Here is a 20,413-nt window from a genome sequence, read left to right as displayed (position 1 = left end):
CTAGTGTAGAACAGTTCATGGAAATCAGAGAGTTATGCTGCCTTACACCAGCTGAGGATTTGACTGTATCTGTACCTATCTACAGACAGATATTCTGTAGATAAACATTCACACAAGAAATCCTCTCCTTTCTTATTTTCTACTGTTTGTATTTTATGTTACATTCTACAAGTTAAATTCATGTATACTGTTTAGAACATTGTGCAACCATATTATTTTTTATGTGTATATATATTCAATTTCCAATAATGGCTTTAGCAAAAATCATGTAGACTGCTTCATTATTCTTTTTGTTGACTATATTCCTTTTTAAAATTCATTAAGGCTGCACTAATATTACAAATAGAATATCATAATGTTCCTTTAAAAAAAAGTGAAAGTGGCAACCCTTTCACCTCCCATTGTGGCCCAGTGTCAAAAGACAGACTATTTTCAAGGACCTCTGGAGTTCCACTATCTGCATTTGACCTGTGTTAAATATTCTCATTACAGTTGCTTCAAATGAATACAAAAGCTTTGTTTAATCTGAACACAGGGGAAATGAAATACACTAGGCACAAGATGAAAGACTCACTACCACTGTGCTATTTGAATGCACTGCATGTTCTTAACATGGGCCATAAGAGAAGCCTGGTTTAATATATTAAACTGTGGAACATTGAAAATAGCATCTAGTAGCAAAATAAATGTTATAAACCTGATGAGACAAAAAAGGATACAGAAACATGTATTTTCTTCCTACTGAATTTTTGATAGGTGGCAATGTTTTTCAAAAATATTTAGTTTTCTTCTGGTAATATTACCAATTATATTAATTAACCTATGCGAGATTTTACTGCAATGTCAATGTAGCAGGGTACTAATCTATCATTTATACCTTTATAATATTTATTTACTTTTACTCCTCACATTTTAACTAATCTGTTCAAGAAACTGGTAAAAGAAGGAGACCAATTATATTAGTATTCCCTATGCTATTATCTATAGGACACAGAATTTACATTACTATTTGGAAATCTAACAAAGGTATTAAACATAGATATTAACCAATACATATAATAAAATATACAAAAAATGTGCACCTGAATATTACGAACTTACAAACACCTGTTCAGGATGGTGAAAAAGCCTATATCCTCTCACAGAAATCTGGGGTTTTTTCATATTCCTTTTAAGTTTTATGGTAATTTTCTCCATAGGTAAAGAGGATCTTAAAACTCTGTCCAATCATTTGCAGCAAGAAAAACCTTTGACTTCCACTATTTGAACATAAGCTACTTCTGTTCTACTTAGGATAAAGTGTCAGAGAATGCATGAATTTTATTTAAATTCATGACAGTCTGTATACTTCAAATACTACGGGCATGTCGGCATGTCTGAACAATGCAACAGACTGCTGTGTTACAGATGCGTGATGCCATTCTAAATGACTGCCATGAAAACATAATAGTTACTCCAGAAAACCACTGCATGTGGCTAGACAGCTTCTGGTTCAGGACTTAACTTGTTTATAACTTGGGATCTCTGCACTATTCAGTAGGCAAATGGGAAAGACACAGGGTAGTAGCAATGGCATTTACTGGAGTGTAGGAGATACGATGTGGGGGCTATCTAGAATGGGCCCAGTGCCCCTAGATGACTGCTCTTAGATATTTTTTAAAAATCCTAGCTCAGGCTCATTTACATCTTTTGGCATCTAAACAGTCTGTGAATCTGGCCCAAAAGGTTTAAATTTAGATACTTAAAGTTGGCATCAAGTTACCCGAGTGCTGAAATAAGCAAGGAACCCATTCACAATATATATCAGATAAAACATTGCGAATCTTTTTTCCATCACTTCTGCATTACATGCTATTAAGACACACATTGTCAACAACCTGACTGGCATTCCTGACAGAATGAAAGTCAACTGTAGCACTCTTTGCTGGATTTGAAACAATCACAGGATCACAGCCACTCATCCCAAATGCTTACTATAAAAAAAGAAAGCTTCTGTCAGAAGAAGGTGGGCTGGGGAACTTTGAAAGTTTGTAGTACGTTTGCTCAGGAAATTACTGGAGGGAGTGAACTATACAACTAACATCCAAATGCAAGCTGTGTTATAAAAGCCAAAAGACACATATTTTTTCATGTCACAGGAAGTATTTCACCAGGTATATTTTTCATTACTGAGGACGGAAAATACAGTGGCAGCTGCCTAATAAAATAAATCAGAGTGTAATTGATCTATAATATCATAATCTGAAGAAAAAAATAGTATGATAAAATGAATTGCTGAAGCAAAAGATATAAGCTAATGGCCTTAGAGCTACTAACACATCTTGCAATTACATTAAATATTACCTTGCTATGCAACCCTGTCTTCTAATCTTAACAAAATATATTGTTTTCATTGTTTCAAAATCTCCCTTCAACAATATTTCAGGTTGACTTGCAAATACAGGCAATCCAAAAATTTGTGTTGGTAACAAAACATAGTGTACTAAATGTACTAAAGTATTTCCCTATGCATTTTTCTTTTTACAACAAAGAAATAAGAGATAAAATTTCAGATAGTTCTGGGAAATCTGCCTCTGAGTTTTGTATAAACCATCAAATCAAAATAAGAACTGAAACTCATTTTCATCAGTCACATTTACCAAGAACCGCATTTCAAAAGCCCAAAATGACCTCCAAGTTTTTCTGTAACTTAATATGCTCTTAACTCACAGAAAAAAAATTAATTAATGGTACTTTGCCATGCAATATACACTTGAACAGCAACAGCCCAAACCAGTATCTATTACAGAGTTTATCAAAACTGATATATTTTACTGGCCTAGCTATACCAAATCTTGCTGGGGATTAGCAAGACGCGAAAGAATAAAAGCCAGCAGTTAAACAAGCTGGAATGCCTGAAATCTTGAGACAGCACAGCATGTTTCTCTTTGTATTGGTGAGGATAAAAAAAGAAAGCAAAAAGCAGGCATTCAGAGGTAGAAAAAAAAAAAAGTAATCGTGATCTTGCCCATCTCGGTCTAGTGGTGTCTGTTGTACAGACAGAAATACAATACACCACTTGAAATACTCTAACAAAGTACTGCAGGGATGGTTCTGCATGGAAAGCCCAAGGGGAGGGGAAAAGAAGGCAGGGGGTGGATTCAGCTCCCAACTAACTATAGTGGGAGTGCTGTCTAAATGGTACAACTCAACCCCTACTGAATAAAGTGCGTACACAAAGTAAATTAATAAAATTTTGCAGGCACATTCACTGTTATATCATTATACAATAATTATTTGGAATATTTCCATCTATCAATAATGCCATCTGTCCCACCCAATACAAATGGACTGCAACCCATCTGGCTTATGTTTTTTCTATTGATTACTCTGCTGAATGAGTTAGCAAAACCGCTTATAAAATCATCATATTACATGACACTGTCATTAAAAGATGTGAAGTAAAGAAAAACACAAGATGAGACTTAATTGGAAAACTGTCAGTTCTTCTTCCAGAAAGTTTTAGAAATGCTACAAGCTTTTTTTTTTTTTTTTTTGGCTACATTAAAAATTAAATTTTAAAAAAAAAGCTCTTAATTGCTAACTACTGGATTAGGCAGAAACTGTCCTACCACACGATTGTTACTGTTTCTGACTAGGTATATTAGAGAAGCTCCCTAAATGTATCTCCTCAAGAGTGTCAAAATGTCCCAAAGAGTGCCGGGGAATCACAAAGAGAGGGTGAAAGGAGTGTAACTTAAAAAAACGGTGAGGGGAAGCTGCCGATGGCTGGCACTTGTGTTTGTTAATTCCAATTCTTTTCCTAGGTTTTGGCTTTGATCATTTGTTTGCATAGTTGTCTTTATGCTATTTTTGCAGCCCTTGTTTTTTCTTTTGTTTTTAACTACTGCTTCCCTCAAACATATTTTAATTTCTACAGATGCAGCCTGTTTTTTCTTTTGATTTTAACCACTGCTTCCCTTAACTATATTTCAATTTCTCCAACAATCACTATGTAACAACAATGCAGCCTTATCCACTTAAATGCTTACCTCCGCTCCCTCACTCTAGATCTCAGTTCCTACAATACCTTTTCAGTTTTAACAAAGGAAATCTCTTTCGTACATTTAAAATGTTGATCCAAAGATCTTTTTGTTAGCCCAGTGATTTAGGAGGTTTTTTTAAGTGAGACCTCAGTGAGGCTGCTCTCTTATCCTTCCCTCTCCAATATTTTCTTCTTTCTACTACAACCTTCCACCTCTCCACCAGATTTCTGTCTCCTCTGTCACCCCAAATGGCTTTTCCAATGACACTGCGACTCAAAGGGACTTAGGAAGGAAGAAGAGAGAGGGCCAGAGGCTGGATTCCAGCTCTAAGGACATAACCCTTGATGGCTGTGGGTAGCTGAAGCTCAGGGAGGCAATGCTTGGGTTTATACCGGGGGGGTGAGGCTGCAGGGAATGGTGCTGGGAGCACAGGTGCTGAGTTGCCATCTGGAGTGAGGAAAATCAGGATGACAGCAATGGAAAGGAGCTATGTAGGAAGAAAGGAGTGACGCCGGAAGGGGGCAGAGGCTGGGTGTCTAAAATGAATTAGAAGTTGCTACGGGCTCCAGCCTGCTTACTGCTACTGTTTTCTCCCTCTCTCACAATCCCCTCCCATCGCTGATGCTCACTAGAGCCACTCCTCTGCGTGTCCATGAAATAATTTGGTTATTCTGAAACATACTCAATTTATCTTTCTCTTCATAATTCAAGAAAATCCTAAAATACAATGGTCACTGTCAATATGACAAGAAGTCCTCTAAAATCCAGGTAAGTGTGTCTGATCCTGTGGCCTTGTCTCAAATGAAACTTTGAGTGACTCTGTATCCACATCCTGCTCTTCGAAGTAAACCTTTCGCTTATATAAACACATTCGGAGAACAATTCTCACACTTTTGTCTTTATATTATGTTCTGTTAGATCCGATTTATTTGTGTCCTAAACAATTTATACAATTCCTTTTGTGCTTTACAGACATCAAATATGTAGAACGATTCAACTGAAGTTGCCGAACAGTACTATTTATGTAGAGGATATTTACCCGACATCACTATATGACAGAACACTCTAAAAAAACCTTTGGCAGTTCTGGTGCATATGATTTAGTCACTGTGCTAAATACAAATACCTCAAACTTAATATACCATCATTTTGCTATTAAATACAGAATATTCAAAAACCTGAAATGAAGAGTTTAAAACTCATCTTTAAAACATAAATAGTTCTATGGTTTATGATGTCTAGTTTACAAGAAACGAATTCTGAGCTGCTTTCTTTTGTTTGCACAGACTCCTTTTTCCATGAATGACACAAGCAGAACAGTTTCAATTAAGATATCATTTGTTCTTATTAAGTAATCTGTAGGTTGCTATTGATTCAGGCCTTTGGCCACTGCTTGAAATACAGTTCAAGAATAATAAAATACTTTTGGTTTGGCTGACTTCGTTTACTTGAAGAAAACAGACCATTATTTCATGTCATGGTATCCCACAGAACTGTCTGTAGTAGTATTGGGATACCAAAAAATAAATAAAACCACATAAGTAAGGGATATGCTACTTAGACTCTTAAATACAGATATATTCAGAGTAAAGCTACTGTGTTCTGCAGTTACTACTCTTTTTATTTGTAGAAAAGTTATGTTATATTTACAAGGTTTGTGGTCATTACCTTTTTAATGGTTGCAGGGTGTTCCACGGCTATTTAAGAAAAGTGGTACATGCATAATAGAAATGATTATGGTATCATTATAAATCACCGTGCAAATTATTATGCTGTTAGAGATAATCTAGAGACAACCAATAGACAGGCACACCCTGATCTGGTCTTAGAAGTTCAGCTGAATAATAAGCAATAATGTGCAGTAAAATTGCTAAACTCAGTTGTCATGACGATATTGCTTGTAAGAAAGAGTGGGGAAAAAACCTCAACAGAACAACTCAGAAAAAGTTGAAGTAAAATGTCCAGTTCTTATTATGTAAAAATATGTGGGCAGAGGTAATTCAAATAAGGTATTATTCACATTTCTGTTGGAGGAATTGACTGCTCTTTAAAGAGTTCTTTAACATATTGCTTTGGGGAATTAAGACAAAGTTAGTGATGAATATAACTTTCTATTAAGCAATTTTCTTTCTCAATTGTGCACAACCACTTATGAGCCAGAACATAACAGCTCAATCAAACCTTATTGTATCAGCTTTACTTGACCCCTCTGCAATGTACTGAGAAATTTGTGATATTACTACAAGACTTAGAGGGGAAAAAAAAAGAAAAGAAGAAAACGGATGTCACAGCTACCTTTTTACATTCTCTTAATTTCTTCTGCCATATAGAGCGAGCAATGGGAACATGCTTGCTGTCAGTTACGTAGCAGCTGGCTGTGATGATGTGGTGGAGGGCAGTCTTCTGGCTCATAGCTTGAAGAACTCGCTCAACGTGACGGAGGGAAACTATGGCCTCAGTCCGTATACCACCGCTAACAAGCTGCATCGTACAAGGTACTAGAGCAATCTGTCCAGCACAGTAGAGCACATCTCCGACCTAGAAGAAAATAAAAATAAGTAAATAAGGTTCTGGGAGTACACAGAAGGCAAGGGATGCACTTTTCTCTTTTCCAGGTAATTTCTTCCAACAGTAATGTCCTTTGCCATAATTTGTCACAAACGGAGCAAACACACCAGTCTAAAGATAATTTTGGATAGGGATTTAACTACAATATGGAAACACACTGCAATAAACTTTAACATAACAGTTAATACATGGATACATGTGTCAGCTCAAAGCAATAGTATCTGATGCTACTGACTCTTACAGCTGCTGGATCACACTGATGCCCCAACATGGTTAAATTCGTTCTCGCTTTCTTAAGTAATGATGCAGACTACCTTTGGTTCAACGCTATTTTTTTTTAACTTCTAAGTCTTAAGTGAAGCTTTGTTTTACATAAGAACATATAAGAAAGAATAAACATATATCTGTAATGTCTTTAGTAAACTGATTTAAAAATACTATAAAAATAATTCTTGCAGAACACCTAATAGACTGAGTATGAAAAAAGTCATGATAATCCACCAGAAGGTGAAAAGAAATTGCAGACTGAAAATAAAATGGAGAAGAGTGCTACTTGATCAAAGAGATAGGTTCACCTTTTGAAAATGGAATTAAACGAGTGGCCAGATATACTATCAATATACATTTTAAGTTGAGCTGCAATGCAGTTACTTTGGGCTGATTTTCCAAAGTCTTCCTGGCAACACACTGAAGACCTACTTTTTTTAACAGCAGCCAGCAAAGGAAACATTTATTCTTACTATTCAGACATCTCAAAGATTTATTATAAAATCTTAATGTAAATATCAAAACTTTTCATCCTCTTATGCTGCATTTCTCTAGAAAGTCTGTACATTTCCTGATTAGTGAAGCAGTAAATTTTATTCAATATCAAAAGAAAACTAAGTATAGAAGTGGAAAGTAAGGTGGGCGTAAGCAGCTTTGAAGTCAGCACAAGAAGCATTTTGCTAGGAGTAAGGAAAGGGAAAATGGACTGTGCAAGGAATCTTTAGGAAGAATTTTGCAGAACTTACTGTATAAACTGTAAAAATCCCTCAGAATTAAGAATAATTAAAAAAGAAATCTGTGTCCTAAAAGACATGGCAATCAAACCATGTGACAGACCCATATGCAACTCCAAATCTGTCCTCATAACTGTCTGTGTCTCACAAAAGACTCACACATGTAACTATTGGAAGAGTATCTTATACAATTTGGCATACAAGTTCTATGATTAGCAGATGAAGAGGGGGAGGAGGCAGAGAGGAAACATATCAACTGCCACCCATCAACTATTTAAATTGTTTAAAATATCTGAAATATTGTTTTGATAATGCTATATATAATCCTGAAATCGGAAAAAAAAATATGCAAGTAATATTTTGGTTTATAGGAACAAACGGTCCTTTTTTTTACAGCGCTATTTTAAAATATGTGCCATTGAACAAGGGAGTCCAGCCAGCTACCAAGTGGCATACTGACAAGATGAGAAACAAATTCAGGAAGATATGATTCAGAGGGGCACACGTTTGTTTTTAAAGCAAGCAATTTATTTTCACCTCTGCAAAGTGAAATCCATGCGTTAGTCAAAAACTCCAATACAGGTAGCTTATACTTCTACAGAAAAAATCACAGTAGCACTATTTCTTCCTTTTTTTCCTGCTGGTCTGCTGGTTTTCCATGCATCACCCATGTTAATTATTAGGTAGACAGAAGAGCTGTTCAACCAGTTCACTTCCCCTATTCTTGAACAGATTGTTTGAGACATAATATGAATACTAATTAACGATAAAATATCTGTCAGTGTTTTGAAATATGGACCAAGATAGCACTTTCTTAAAGTATCCTGGATAGTTCTGATACAATTAGCCCCACTGGTCATAAGCAAGGTCAAAAAAAATCTCTGAAGGATTTGAGCAAAATTGGCACCACTTTTGGCTCAGATTCAGTGGGAATTTTGCAGAGTTCTTTAAAAAAACACATAAAAAACCCCTCTGTTCCCAACATACTTGTTTGTATCTTAAGATGTAATTAATAGAAAAACAGTGTTCCTAACATGCCACCATGCTATGGAAGGGTGGATGCAAGGGGGAAAGAGGGGAAAAGGGTCAAAACATGGCCACAAGTTTGCAGCAACTGTATTTCAGGGGTGCATAATTTAGGATAAGGGAGGATAATTTAGGATAAGGAAGGGATGTTCCTCTCCTCTTTCCCAGTGACTTGGTCATGAAAAGCAAGCATAAACAAACAATCAGCAGGGGCAAAGCAGCAAACCAGTACAAACACTGTTTTAGCAGATTTCAAGAGGTTGTCTCTAGAACATTTGAAGCATTATACAGAAAATTGTTAGCAGAGTAAAAAGCATTTAAAACAGAGAAGACATCATAATATCTCGTTCACAGTACTGAAATCTTACAACTGGAGATGTCACAATGTATGGTGTCAGTCCGTGTGTTGTGAAAGTGTTCTGCAAAACCCTGCTAGAACTTTGCAACAGTTTATCTTTTTGGAGCATCTACAAGGATAACAGAAGATCTTTCAGGCTATAGATTCACAGCGTATCAAGTCTAGAGGGCTTGCATATCCAGTAAACTCAGCACAGAAACAAAACTAAAATATAATGGATGTGTATTTATACACTAGATGCCTCATCTTACACTGATGATTTAATTTTCACTGCAGCCCATACACACGTTTCCAGTGCTAAAATTTCATTAAAGATTTGACAATCCAAAAATAAAAAACTCATACTGCTGAGATGCTCACTTATACCAATTTATTTCCAACGTAGCTCCACAGGAGTAAGCAGTTTATAAATGAGGCCTCACGTTACTCCACATTTCTTCCCTTTTTATTTTCATTTCTATGACTGCAAGTTAAACGAAAGGTGAGTCTTAATAAGCTAACATAATAGTTTAGCAGCTGTTTTGCTCAGCTGGCACAACTGTAAATAATCAAGGGGATTCAGTGGACAATCAGAACCTCAGACTGTGCAGTGCATACTGTAACAGATAGGAATGCTAAGCGCGTATTTGAAAATTACTACTTTGCGTAGTGTAGCTGTGCTGCAGGAATTAGGTATTAGATAGAGCTAGATCACAGCTGATACGGAGTAGCTAATACAGTGTAGTAACAAATTATTATTTTATGTCACCTTTTTTTTCAGCTGCATTCATGTTTTAGGAAAGCAGAAGGGAAGTATCTATAGTACCATGGAAAGGAAAATTCAGAAGAATGCTTGGTGCCACTTTGAACTGTTCTATCCCATGAAAAAGTTTTTAGCAGTATTATAAGTTAACAAAAGGACACAACCCACCTCCCACAAAATATAATTCAAGAAAAGAAACAATGAGAAAAACAGACTTAATTGGACACAAGGACTAACTTAAGCTGCTAATTATCAAGGGAAAGCTATAATTATCGCTACTTAGAAAGAAACAGAAGTAATAGGATACCTATAGATATGAACCGAGTTGAGTTTTTTAATTAAAGGCCAACAGCAACTATGGACATTTTATGAAACTTTTCCTGCTAGTATTATTAAAGGTTGCTAGTGATTAACTGGCATAATAAGAAAATCGCAAGGAACTTCTAACGAAGACATTTCAACCATTCACCCACAAGTTTTTAGGCCAATGTTAATAGTTGCACGGTATGAACAAAGGCATGTTTCCTGGAAAGGAGGGAGTCAATAAGCAATCAGCCAAATCTTTGTTATGAATGCAGTTTGGTGTCTGAGTGACTGCTGCCCTTTAACAGGTCAGGGTACACAAAAGATTCAGTGACCCCCTGACCTAACAGTGAAATAACCCACCATTATGTTCAGTCAATGTAAATAAGCATAACTGACAACACGCTAATAGGCTGCCTCTGGTCAGCCGTGTTTACCTCTGACCTTAATGAAGACCTAAATCAATTAATACTCCAGGCAATAAAGACCTCTGGCTGATTAAGTTAGATAGAAATCATCTTTTCTAACGGGATTAAAGCTGTAAGGTGGTGAACTTTTTATTTAATATATGATAATCCTTTCTTCCTAGGGCCCTCTTATTTTAGCTAATGATGGTAAAATTGCTTTTTGCAATGTGAAATCTTTTATTCAGCTACCTAGTGTGAATAAAGTTTTAAAGGTATCGTTTAGACAACAGCAATTGAAAAGCTTTCCATTCACACTATGAACACAAATTGTATCTAACTAACGTGGTTCTAATATACCACAACCTTCAATTTCACTCATGTTTTTCTTGAACTATTACAAATTTGTAATCTAAAAATTCCATAAATGAGTTGATTACGCACAGTTTAGTTTGATACAGGCTTTCATTTGAGAACATGTGCACACTTATCAGTAGCTAAAAGATGAAGGATATATTCCTAAATGAAAAATAAATAAAAATGTTATGATTATCTTTGACTAAAAAAAATTGACACTTATAAGAATCCACAAATGATTTAGTAAAATGCTTGCATATTATACTCAAAGCTCCAGAACTTTCCTTTGAATAAAATAATATTTTTCCCTAGTTAGGTCAAAAAGTATAATAATCATAGGCATATTTTTGCTATTTAATTGAAATAGCTGTAACAGTTCTACAATCTTCAGAGATTTATAACTCAGTTTTCAAATGCTATGACTCCAATTTGCTAATCCTCATTTTGGGATGGAGCTTCATATGTTTCAAAATGTATTAGATCACCTAAGATACAAGACACTCATCTTTTTGCATTGTTCTTCACTATAAAAGTTTATTTTATTGAAGTGTGATTTAAATTTTTCTCTTTGAACTTACGTATTTGTGGGTTGAAAATTCACAGGACAATTTTTATCAAGAACTGGAATAAAATACTGCAATTTCACAGATACCAAACTAGACTGTATAATTTTTTTTATCTGCAGTTTAGCAACATTAAGATACACCGTCCCGCAAAGTCTTATTTGACACTGAGCACAGTGTCATAATGCTATCAATATTCCTAAAAATTTTGTGTATTTCCTAATTAGAAATTATGCCAAAGAGAAGTATCATGTCATGCAGTATGATACACTGAGCAGCACAAAAACTGGCAGTTCTTTAAAAAGGTTGCTAAATAACTTGACAATGCATCTGAAGAAGCCACAACATTAACTGTTATGAATACTAAATCAACTTCAAAAAAACTTACATCCAAATACCTCCTATTCATACTCTATGCTGGCCCAACAGTAAATACCTCTGCAATCCTCTAAAAATCAAATAATTCAAATCGAGCCTTTGGATGTGCTGGATTTACAGCAGGCAATCTCATATAATACATTCCTGAAGGTCTGTACTAGCTTGAAGTTTAACAAAATTCTATATGCACAGTTTTGAGAGGGGCAATCAGGTCAGAAAGCTAAAGAGAAGGTAAGATCGAAGTTTCAGCTTGAAAACCATTTTTTAAAAACTGTTCTATCACAGAGAATTGTAATATTTGTGTACACATTTTTGGCAATGTGATGGTTATATTTAAATCTTGATCAATGCCAAATCAATTTTATTCTGCTCTACAACTGATGGAAATAAAACCCCCACACTTATGATTTACAGAAGACAAAGAATCAGAAACTGAAATTTTCACAAAAAAATCCCACCCCAAAAGCTGTCATTCACATTCCAAGGGAGTTTGAGACACAAGACAAAAATAAACCTATCTTTTAAAGTCAGCAACTGTAGTTATAAAGATCTAGGAAAGGTACCAGTACTGTGGGTGAAAAAGGCTTGTCATCTAATACGTGCATGTAGGCATGAGACTAGTCTGAAGTCTTCTTCAGGACTCTCATTTTGGTCCATTTGGAATCTCCAGTACATACAGAGGAAATGAAGAAAAAGGAGATTAAATATTCTTTACTTACTATGCATCTTTCTGCCAATGTCTTGTACTGGCACACAGGGTACATATTGTTCCTTTATGGAAAATTACAGTGGACAGTTCAAAGACTTAATTGCCATAGAGGATAAACTGTTCTCCACATCCTAAAGGATGTTTTTTTTCCTAAATAGAAAAAGTGCAGCCTCCCTACTTGGAAATGAGCAAGCTAGTAAGAGTATTAATCTTGGATACATTTCTTCCTTGGACAGTGGAATTCTAGTCTTTGTGACTATTAATCTGTCACCTTTTACAAAGCCTACCATTTCCTCTCAAGCTTTTGAAAAAAATCACAAGTTCTCACACAACCACATTAGCAAAATCTGCCAACTGTGAAAAATTGCAGAACGCTCAGCTTTATGAACATACCTTATCTAAAAGATGGAGTAAAATCTCCAAACTGATTATCGTTTACTCATTTCTTATTCATATTTCTTTGAATCAAGATACCAAACAAAACAAACGAAAGAAAAAGAACTAAGATTAGTCTGTCCCACAACAATTGGGGCCGGGATGGGGAATGAGAGACTTAATCAAATCAGCATTTACCAAGAAAAGTAAAGGCACGTTGAGGATCCAGAGAAACAAGGCAGAAAATATTAGTATCTAAAAGTGTAAAGCAATTCAGATGACTCAATGTGGACATGGACTATTGAGCAACGGATACCACATTTTTAGAAAATGCGTATTATGCCCACCACAGTTGATGGTGGTCTTTTGTTATTTATTAATTATATGTGCACGGATAAGGGAGGATAATGGTTGTAACTCATCTGGATTCTTAAAATATCTGATACAGCATATTTGGAAATTATTTTTAACACTGTTAATTATAAATGCTGTTAACTAGCTGATAGTCTGTAAGGAGAGAATAATAAAAATGCCAGTGTACTGAAGTGGGGGGCCGTAGGGATTGGTATTAGGCCTGATTTTGTTTAACATCTTCATTAAGTCAATGGAAGAAGGGATTAACAGCATGGTAATGAAACCCATAGAGGATACTAAATTAGAATGTGCATCAGTAGAAATAATAAAAATGGACACAGATAGGTTTGAAATAAAGGCAGGAAATAAGAAAATTAAACTTAACTTAATGAAATTAAACTTAACTAAATGAAAACTCATGCCAGAAAAAATGGCAAAAATATTTTGAAATACAGATATTCATAACAAGGGAGAAAACTTGACTGCAGAAGTGCTGAACAGTTTATATTAAATCATAACTGCTCTTTACTAGAAGCAAGTTCGGATTAGGATAAAAGAAGATACAGTCGCTGTTCTCATGAAACAGGTCTAATTAATCAGATCTACTTGTTCCAGGATAAGTAACACCTACACTTGGCTAATGAAAGAGTGAAATTTTCTAAAACGTCAGAAATTGGTACCATACTCTTTAGGAAAGGTATGATTTCCATATTTCAAGATGAATGCTGTGAAAGATTACGTGATACCAAAGTTTCAGATGATTATTCAGAATTGATGAAGCACTTTTTTCCAGTAGTTTTTACATTTTATCATTAACACTGATTTTCAGTTTACAGGCTCACATAGCTACATTCACAATATGAAGAGCATTTTAATCTGCCAGTGTAAAGATATAAAAAACAAAAAACCACTTCTCCCCCCCCTGTTAAAATGGAAAATGTCTAAATCTTACATGTGGTTACATAAGCACTCATTTGGGGTTCCCACACAGTTCATTTGTGGTTTTGCTATTTATGACTATTATCCTACGTTTATTCTGATAAGGATAGCTTTATAATATATCAGCATTCTTTCTTTGTCAGTTCTGTATTAAAAAAAAAAAAGAAAATATATAACTAGCAAGTTCCCATGACATTTCTCCTGCCTTGTTTTCTACATTTTTCTCTATCTATGCTTACAGTTCTAGGGGACTGCAGAGCATATATAATGAGAGACAGGTTACAAGGTAACTGTATCCACACACATGATATTTAAAGGAAGATAAAGAAAAAAGGTAAAGTGACGTGATATCCTTTATGTGTTTATATTACAGAATTTGCCTCTACTTTTATCATTAAACATACAATCTAGCTAGAAAGGGATCTCATAGTATCTTTCCCACATTAACTGAAATTTCTACTGAGAATGTCTACTTACAGTAAACTAAAATATCAGTTAAACTATCACTGCAGTGATAAAGCAGTCCAAGAAGGCACAGTAGATATTTCTAGGTTGAAGTTTCTGCTAACAATAAGGGTGCTATCGCCTAAGGCTGTACCACCGTTCTGGAATAAAGCATCCAAGGAGAATCAAGATTGCAGCCATAAAAGCCTAAGAAGAGTGAGTTGGTTTTTTTTCATTCCTACCTGTCTTTACAATCCTTACTCATACCAACTGTCGAATAGGTTAGTGGGATTATAAACAGAAGAGGGACAGCTAGGCAGACAAAATACTCTGTATTGAAAGGTGAAAGCTGTTCATCATACAACAGTAATTCACAGTGTATGAAACACATTAACACTGTGACATTCTATTCTTACAGAAAAGATTTCATTCCCTGCCATCACTTGGCTTAATATTCTTACTCAATATATGTTTTTCATGAATGTCACTGGCTACTTTAAGATACTGGTTTTGCCATAACTGGGAGACAGGAAAGAAGCAGGTTCCATAAAATCAAGAATTAGTTAACTGAAAACAGTTAACAGTAATAACTATCACTAAGCTAAAACTGATAGTTCTCATTCTAGCCATACAGTGTGGTTTATTACCTTACCTTAAACACTGACCTTATATCAGAATTGCAGAGTGGACAACATCCCTATATGAAATATCACTAGATTTCTAAATATGCAATCAGGCAGATTTTACTGTGTACCTTTCAGAGGGCACATTTTCTCTTAGATCGACAGCACTTCATGACAAGAAGTTACCTACTGACTAAGTGGTCACTTGTAGCATTTAAAAATTAAGTTTCTGTAAAAAATTATATGTAAACTCTATGTTATAATTGGACTGTAACTGTATTATATTCTGTGCTGTAAGACATTCATTTGGGTATGGAGTTAGAATTTTGCATTATACATTTTCCTAATTTTTTCTGGAGGTTTTTTTTTTTTTTTTTTGTACACCCACCTTATTCTTCTCTTATAATACTTATTTTCACAGAATTTTCTAGACGGTTTAAAAGGATACAAGTTGGGAACTGGAAATTGCAGTATATTGTCAGTATATTAGTAACTGACAGATTACTAATAACATACATATCTGGTATTCTGCCAACCAAGCTGCATTCATGTTTTTATCCATCTTACATCACAAAGAGACGTGCCTGCAAAGAACTAGTGTGTGCAAACTTACCGTGTTCTTAGCCCTTTTTATATGCATTATTAATAAAAGTAATTATTTTGGCTAGTAAAAACTAACTGCAGAATCAAGCAAGCCCTCTGATATAAAAATGAGTACAAAAAAAGCGTTGAAACTAAAAGGGGGTAAATAACAGGAAGGGAGGGCAGAATGCAGTAAAGAACAATCTAGCAATCAGGTTAATAAGCTGCAATATTGCAGAGATTCAGGTTCAAATCCCTTCTTTGGTATTTTTCTTTTTCCTGGTAATGGCAGTGCTGGTGCGGCAATGGGCAGTCCAGGAAGCACACCTCTCAGTGTCTTCTACTGCAACTGTTCTAATTTGTTTCAATAAACTCATGTTCCTGGACCAAGACCCTGTTCTGTTTCTTGATGAGTATTTTAATCAGTATGCTAGAAGTTAGTATAGGATGGAAAGATTCCTCTCTCTGAGAAAAAGTATTAGTAAGGATCTGAAAAAGCTTTACAATGAACATCAAATCAAAATTGATGCAGTCACGATTATGATTTCCTTCTTGATAAGTCACCATTATTCAAAAAGAAACAACCTACTGAAATTCCAGGTACTCTAAACTGCTATGAGATGGTCATTGTTACCTTCTAGCTTTTTGAAATAATAAGTGTTTAGCAATATGAAAGGTACTTAACATAGAATAAGCCTTACACCGCAGAACATTTAGGTCAATGACCCTGTACAAACACAATTTTTGTGAAATATTTAGGCTACTTCAAAAGAAACGAGATGATAAAATGGAAAGAATGTGGGGAAGGTAGACTTAATTACATTTTTTAAAATAAAGTCAAAATACTTACAGAAGCCTAATGTGAACGTGAGATGTGATCAAGATCTTCACTTTGAAGTATAATGCTTAAAACTTACTTTAGTACAGAAACGATGAATTAGAAACAATACTGATGACATTAATATCAGAAAATCTTTGAACTTTTGATTCGAATTTTATAAATAATCAATAGAGTACCTCTTCAAAAACAGAGCCTGTATCAAAGTCGACAAATTATGCTGAGAACAGTTCAAATATCTAATTTTGCTTTTTGAACTTAGGAAAATTATAGGTGCTTCACTGAAAATATGACCTTGTATGACAATATGAATGTCTAATATTTCAGTCCTTCAGCCCAACAAAAAGAGCTTCAAATTATCAGCTAAATATTGCACAGTATTTGAAAAGTATGCAAAAATGCCAAAATTGAAGTTGTATGACTTGACTATTCCTCTATCATTTTTAAGTAATGTTTTAGGGTTTTATGAAAAGAATGTTTTTTGTTAAAAAAGTTTGGCCTAAATTCAATCAGCAAGAATGACTTGTTATGAAGTCCAGGGAAGTACAGTTAACACACAGTATCTTTCAATGTGTGATTCCAGAGTTTGCGCTTGGCAACATAACTGTTCACAGCATTTAACTCCAAACCTCAGGTTTTCTGCCATTCAGACCTGAAAGAGTTAAATCTTATAGCTTCTCAACAAAAAACAATTACATGTTTTTGCAGAAAAATATCACATGATGGTAGTGAATAATTAAATTCTCAAACCAAAGAGAAATGAACTATTTCTGTGATGTATGTTTTGAACTTCTAATAGCTAGTCTGATTCTTCAGAATAATAGCTGTGTTAGAATCAGGAAGGGCATAATGGGGAATGAAGAAGGGTATGAAAGAATAATGCATATAATATGAAGAAAGGTGGAGAAAGAGGAATTCCAACTGATATTTTTATTTGTTGTTTGTAATGCTAACTCATGGTGTCACGGACATTTATGTAAAGGAATGTTATTCATTGTACACCCTGACCTTGTAAGGTGATACAATGTTTTGATTTTGTGCCAAATTTAGTAAAAGCAGAAACTGCACCTTGCAGGACTAGGCTCTGGATGCAGAACAAGATAAAGGTGAAATTCAAATGAAATAAGCCCTTTCAAACCCCATCAGAGAACAATAAATCAGCTCAACACCTTCCCAACACAGGAAATGGAGAGTTAAAAAGTGTACCCAATTTTAATTTTTTTTTAAAGGAGAAATAAATCTGCTATAGGGAGCTGGTTTGATAGTCCTTTGAAGGTCTTCAAAACTCTCACTAATATGTTATTCTCTAAAAAATATTCCCATAATTCTGCTGTGTCCCATCATTCCTTGCCTCGAGATTCATCTGTCAACTTTGATGCATCTTTTAAAGTACCCCTCCAAGCCTAAAAACCACGACTACAGACCACAGAAGAGAACTCTTTGCTTTGAAACTATCTGATCAATCAGAAGATCATTTACCTGCAAGCATTATTTGGTGAAGCTAAAGCGGCACATCAACCAGCAGCATCTGAAGGCTGAGGCAGCAAAACGTCAACAACAAATTGTCATTGGCATTCCATTTATGAACCTTCAAACAGCATCAGATCTTTTCCATGGGAAACCAGATCAGGTCAGACTGGAGCTGAATATTTCTTAACAAGCTAACCATCAAAAGAACTTACGTTTTGAATAAAAAGGCTATCATTTGTTGATTTGAATATCAAAGGGATCCACTGCAAACTCCCAGTCTAGAAAAACCTCCCTAAGCTACACCAGACAGGTGTTTAATAATCTATTATTAAGGCACTATTTTAGGTTACTCAGAATCATAAAAAATAGCTGTAACTGTGAAGCTGCAAATGGGACTGCACAAAGAAATGAATGCTATTAACATACTATTAACAATTCAAAAGAATGAGTTGACATACCAATCAAACTTGTTAATTGACTGTCAATGGCCTGTCCCTGAATATACAACATGACTGCATTATATATTTCAAATGCTGACAGGAAGACAGTTTCATTTGCATTAACTTCATAAACTGATCAACAACCAAACTGCCACATACATTTATAATGGGAAGCTGAATCATTTCAATATTCATGCAGCTCTGTAATTGTAAATTAGGTGCTGGCAAACAATACAATACTGTACATACTCTAAAATATCCTAAATTTCTCTGACCTACTTTCTTTTTTATTTCAAAAGAGCAGTGGAGAAAACTTGTCTCTTACAGAGATGATTATTACTTTAATTTATGGTTCATGCCTTAGGCAAAATTTGTTTGCAACCTAGTTTCCAGCCATAGTTTATAACTCTACTCTAGATGCGTAACTGGTCCGCAATATATGAGGCACGCAAGGTGATGTAAAATTTTTCTTGCTTTAGTTCTGTGAAGTGTAAATACCATTAAAATACAGAGTAAATCTGTAAAAAAAAGTGAATGAAAATCTGTACTATTTCCCTGCTATGACACAAAGCAGATGTCAGCACTGAAACCACTGAAACTTTCTAATTAGACATTGAAACATGTAATTTAAAGTGGAAAGTATTGTTCTTGCACATCCTTCCCTATGTCCTAGAATTTATTGCCCTCAGAGGCCCTGTCTATATAAAGTATGTTTCCTAAAAATATCTCATAATTACACCCATCCAGTTTCATTGGGATTGACAGTGATAGCAGCTGAAATGGCTGTGATAGCGCTGCCATTTTAGCTGAATGGTTAGTCAGACAGACTCTGAGCAAGTCACAAATCACAGGAGTTGAGAGCAGAAGTGCTTGTGGCTCTTCCATATTTCTGCAAGTATTTATCAATCCAGCGGAAATGACCAAGGGCTGATAATAGCAGGAAAATGACAGAAAGAATTCCCAATAGAAGACGCAGGCCAATATTCTTCACTTTTCCCATTTATGATCTCCTCCTGCAACACTTATTATGTTGCGTTTCTGCTTACTGAAAAATACGGTTCTAGCTAAGCTAACAGAGAAGTCTCCAAATGTTTTCATTAATGACTCTGGGTATCGGTATCTGTTTGTATGCTTTAACCATATAAGATTGCTATGAAAGAAGAAATTTGTTTTTATTTGTTCATGAAGTGCTATAGGCATATTTATCGCTGTTTATATAGAAATAATAATACCTCAGTCACTTTGCGAATCAGAGAAATGAAGCTAAGCAGAAATGTCGCAAATGAGGATTAAGTCATGAGGGTGTGGAAGTGCTGCACTGAAGGCTAAGTAGTAATTGATCAAAGATTCTGAAATTGTCAGGTCAGTCACATTCCCTCTATTTCTGTATGACCCGGAGGTGTATAAGCAAGTTTTAAATGTCTCAAATGTAAATGCACGTTGTCTTCTTTTCCCCTCTTTTATTATTACTACTTTCATCCTGTCAATCCAGCAATCACTTCCCTGGCTTTAAAGTTATTGCAAGAAAAGCCTAGCACTATACACTAGCATAACCATACAGATATCACATAAACGTCCAATAAATCTGCAGTCACGACAATCTTCTCCTGCATTTCCTTTCAGATAAAGAATATCAGAAGACAATTTCTCTGCTATGTATGTGAGCTGCTATATTTTAGACTTTATTATTTGTAGGACAGATATAAGACTGAGAAGCAAAAAAAATATTCACATTTATTGTTCTAGCAACTGCAATTGAAGAGTAGCAAAAAAAAAAAAAAAAAGACTAACAAACGGAAATATAAAACCTTTAGGAAAACTGAATAGAGTGGAGCCACTGGGGTGATGGCAGTCCCAAATCATCCTAACTGGTAATCATGAAAGATTACTTATACTACAAACTAGATATTAGCT

The 20,413-nt window shown here is 35.1% G+C and overlaps 1 protein-coding gene across 3 annotated transcripts in view; it reads right to left on the bottom strand.

Moving 5' to 3' along the window:
- The window catches only part of DPH6 (diphthamine biosynthesis 6), a 201,530-nt gene that overhangs the window by 52,929 nt on the left and 128,188 nt on the right, over positions 1 to 20,413 (bottom strand). For 2 of the 3 annotated variants that reach the window (XM_074148897.1, XM_074148896.1), the window contains exon 13: positions 6,321 to 6,563. The exons of the other annotated variant lie outside the window; for it this stretch is intronic. In XM_074148897.1, the coding sequence (XP_074004998.1) occupies positions 6,321 to 6,563 (243 nt within the window). The remainder of the gene's footprint in view (positions 1 to 6,320; positions 6,564 to 20,413) is intronic. 3 annotated transcript variants of the gene reach the window in all.

This window comes from Numenius arquata, chromosome 6, assembly GCF_964106895.1.
Source record: "Numenius arquata chromosome 6, bNumArq3.hap1.1, whole genome shotgun sequence".
Classification (NCBI taxonomy): Eukaryota; Metazoa; Chordata; class Aves; order Charadriiformes; family Scolopacidae; genus Numenius; species Numenius arquata.
This window is presented reverse-complemented; position numbering and strand designations above follow the sequence as displayed.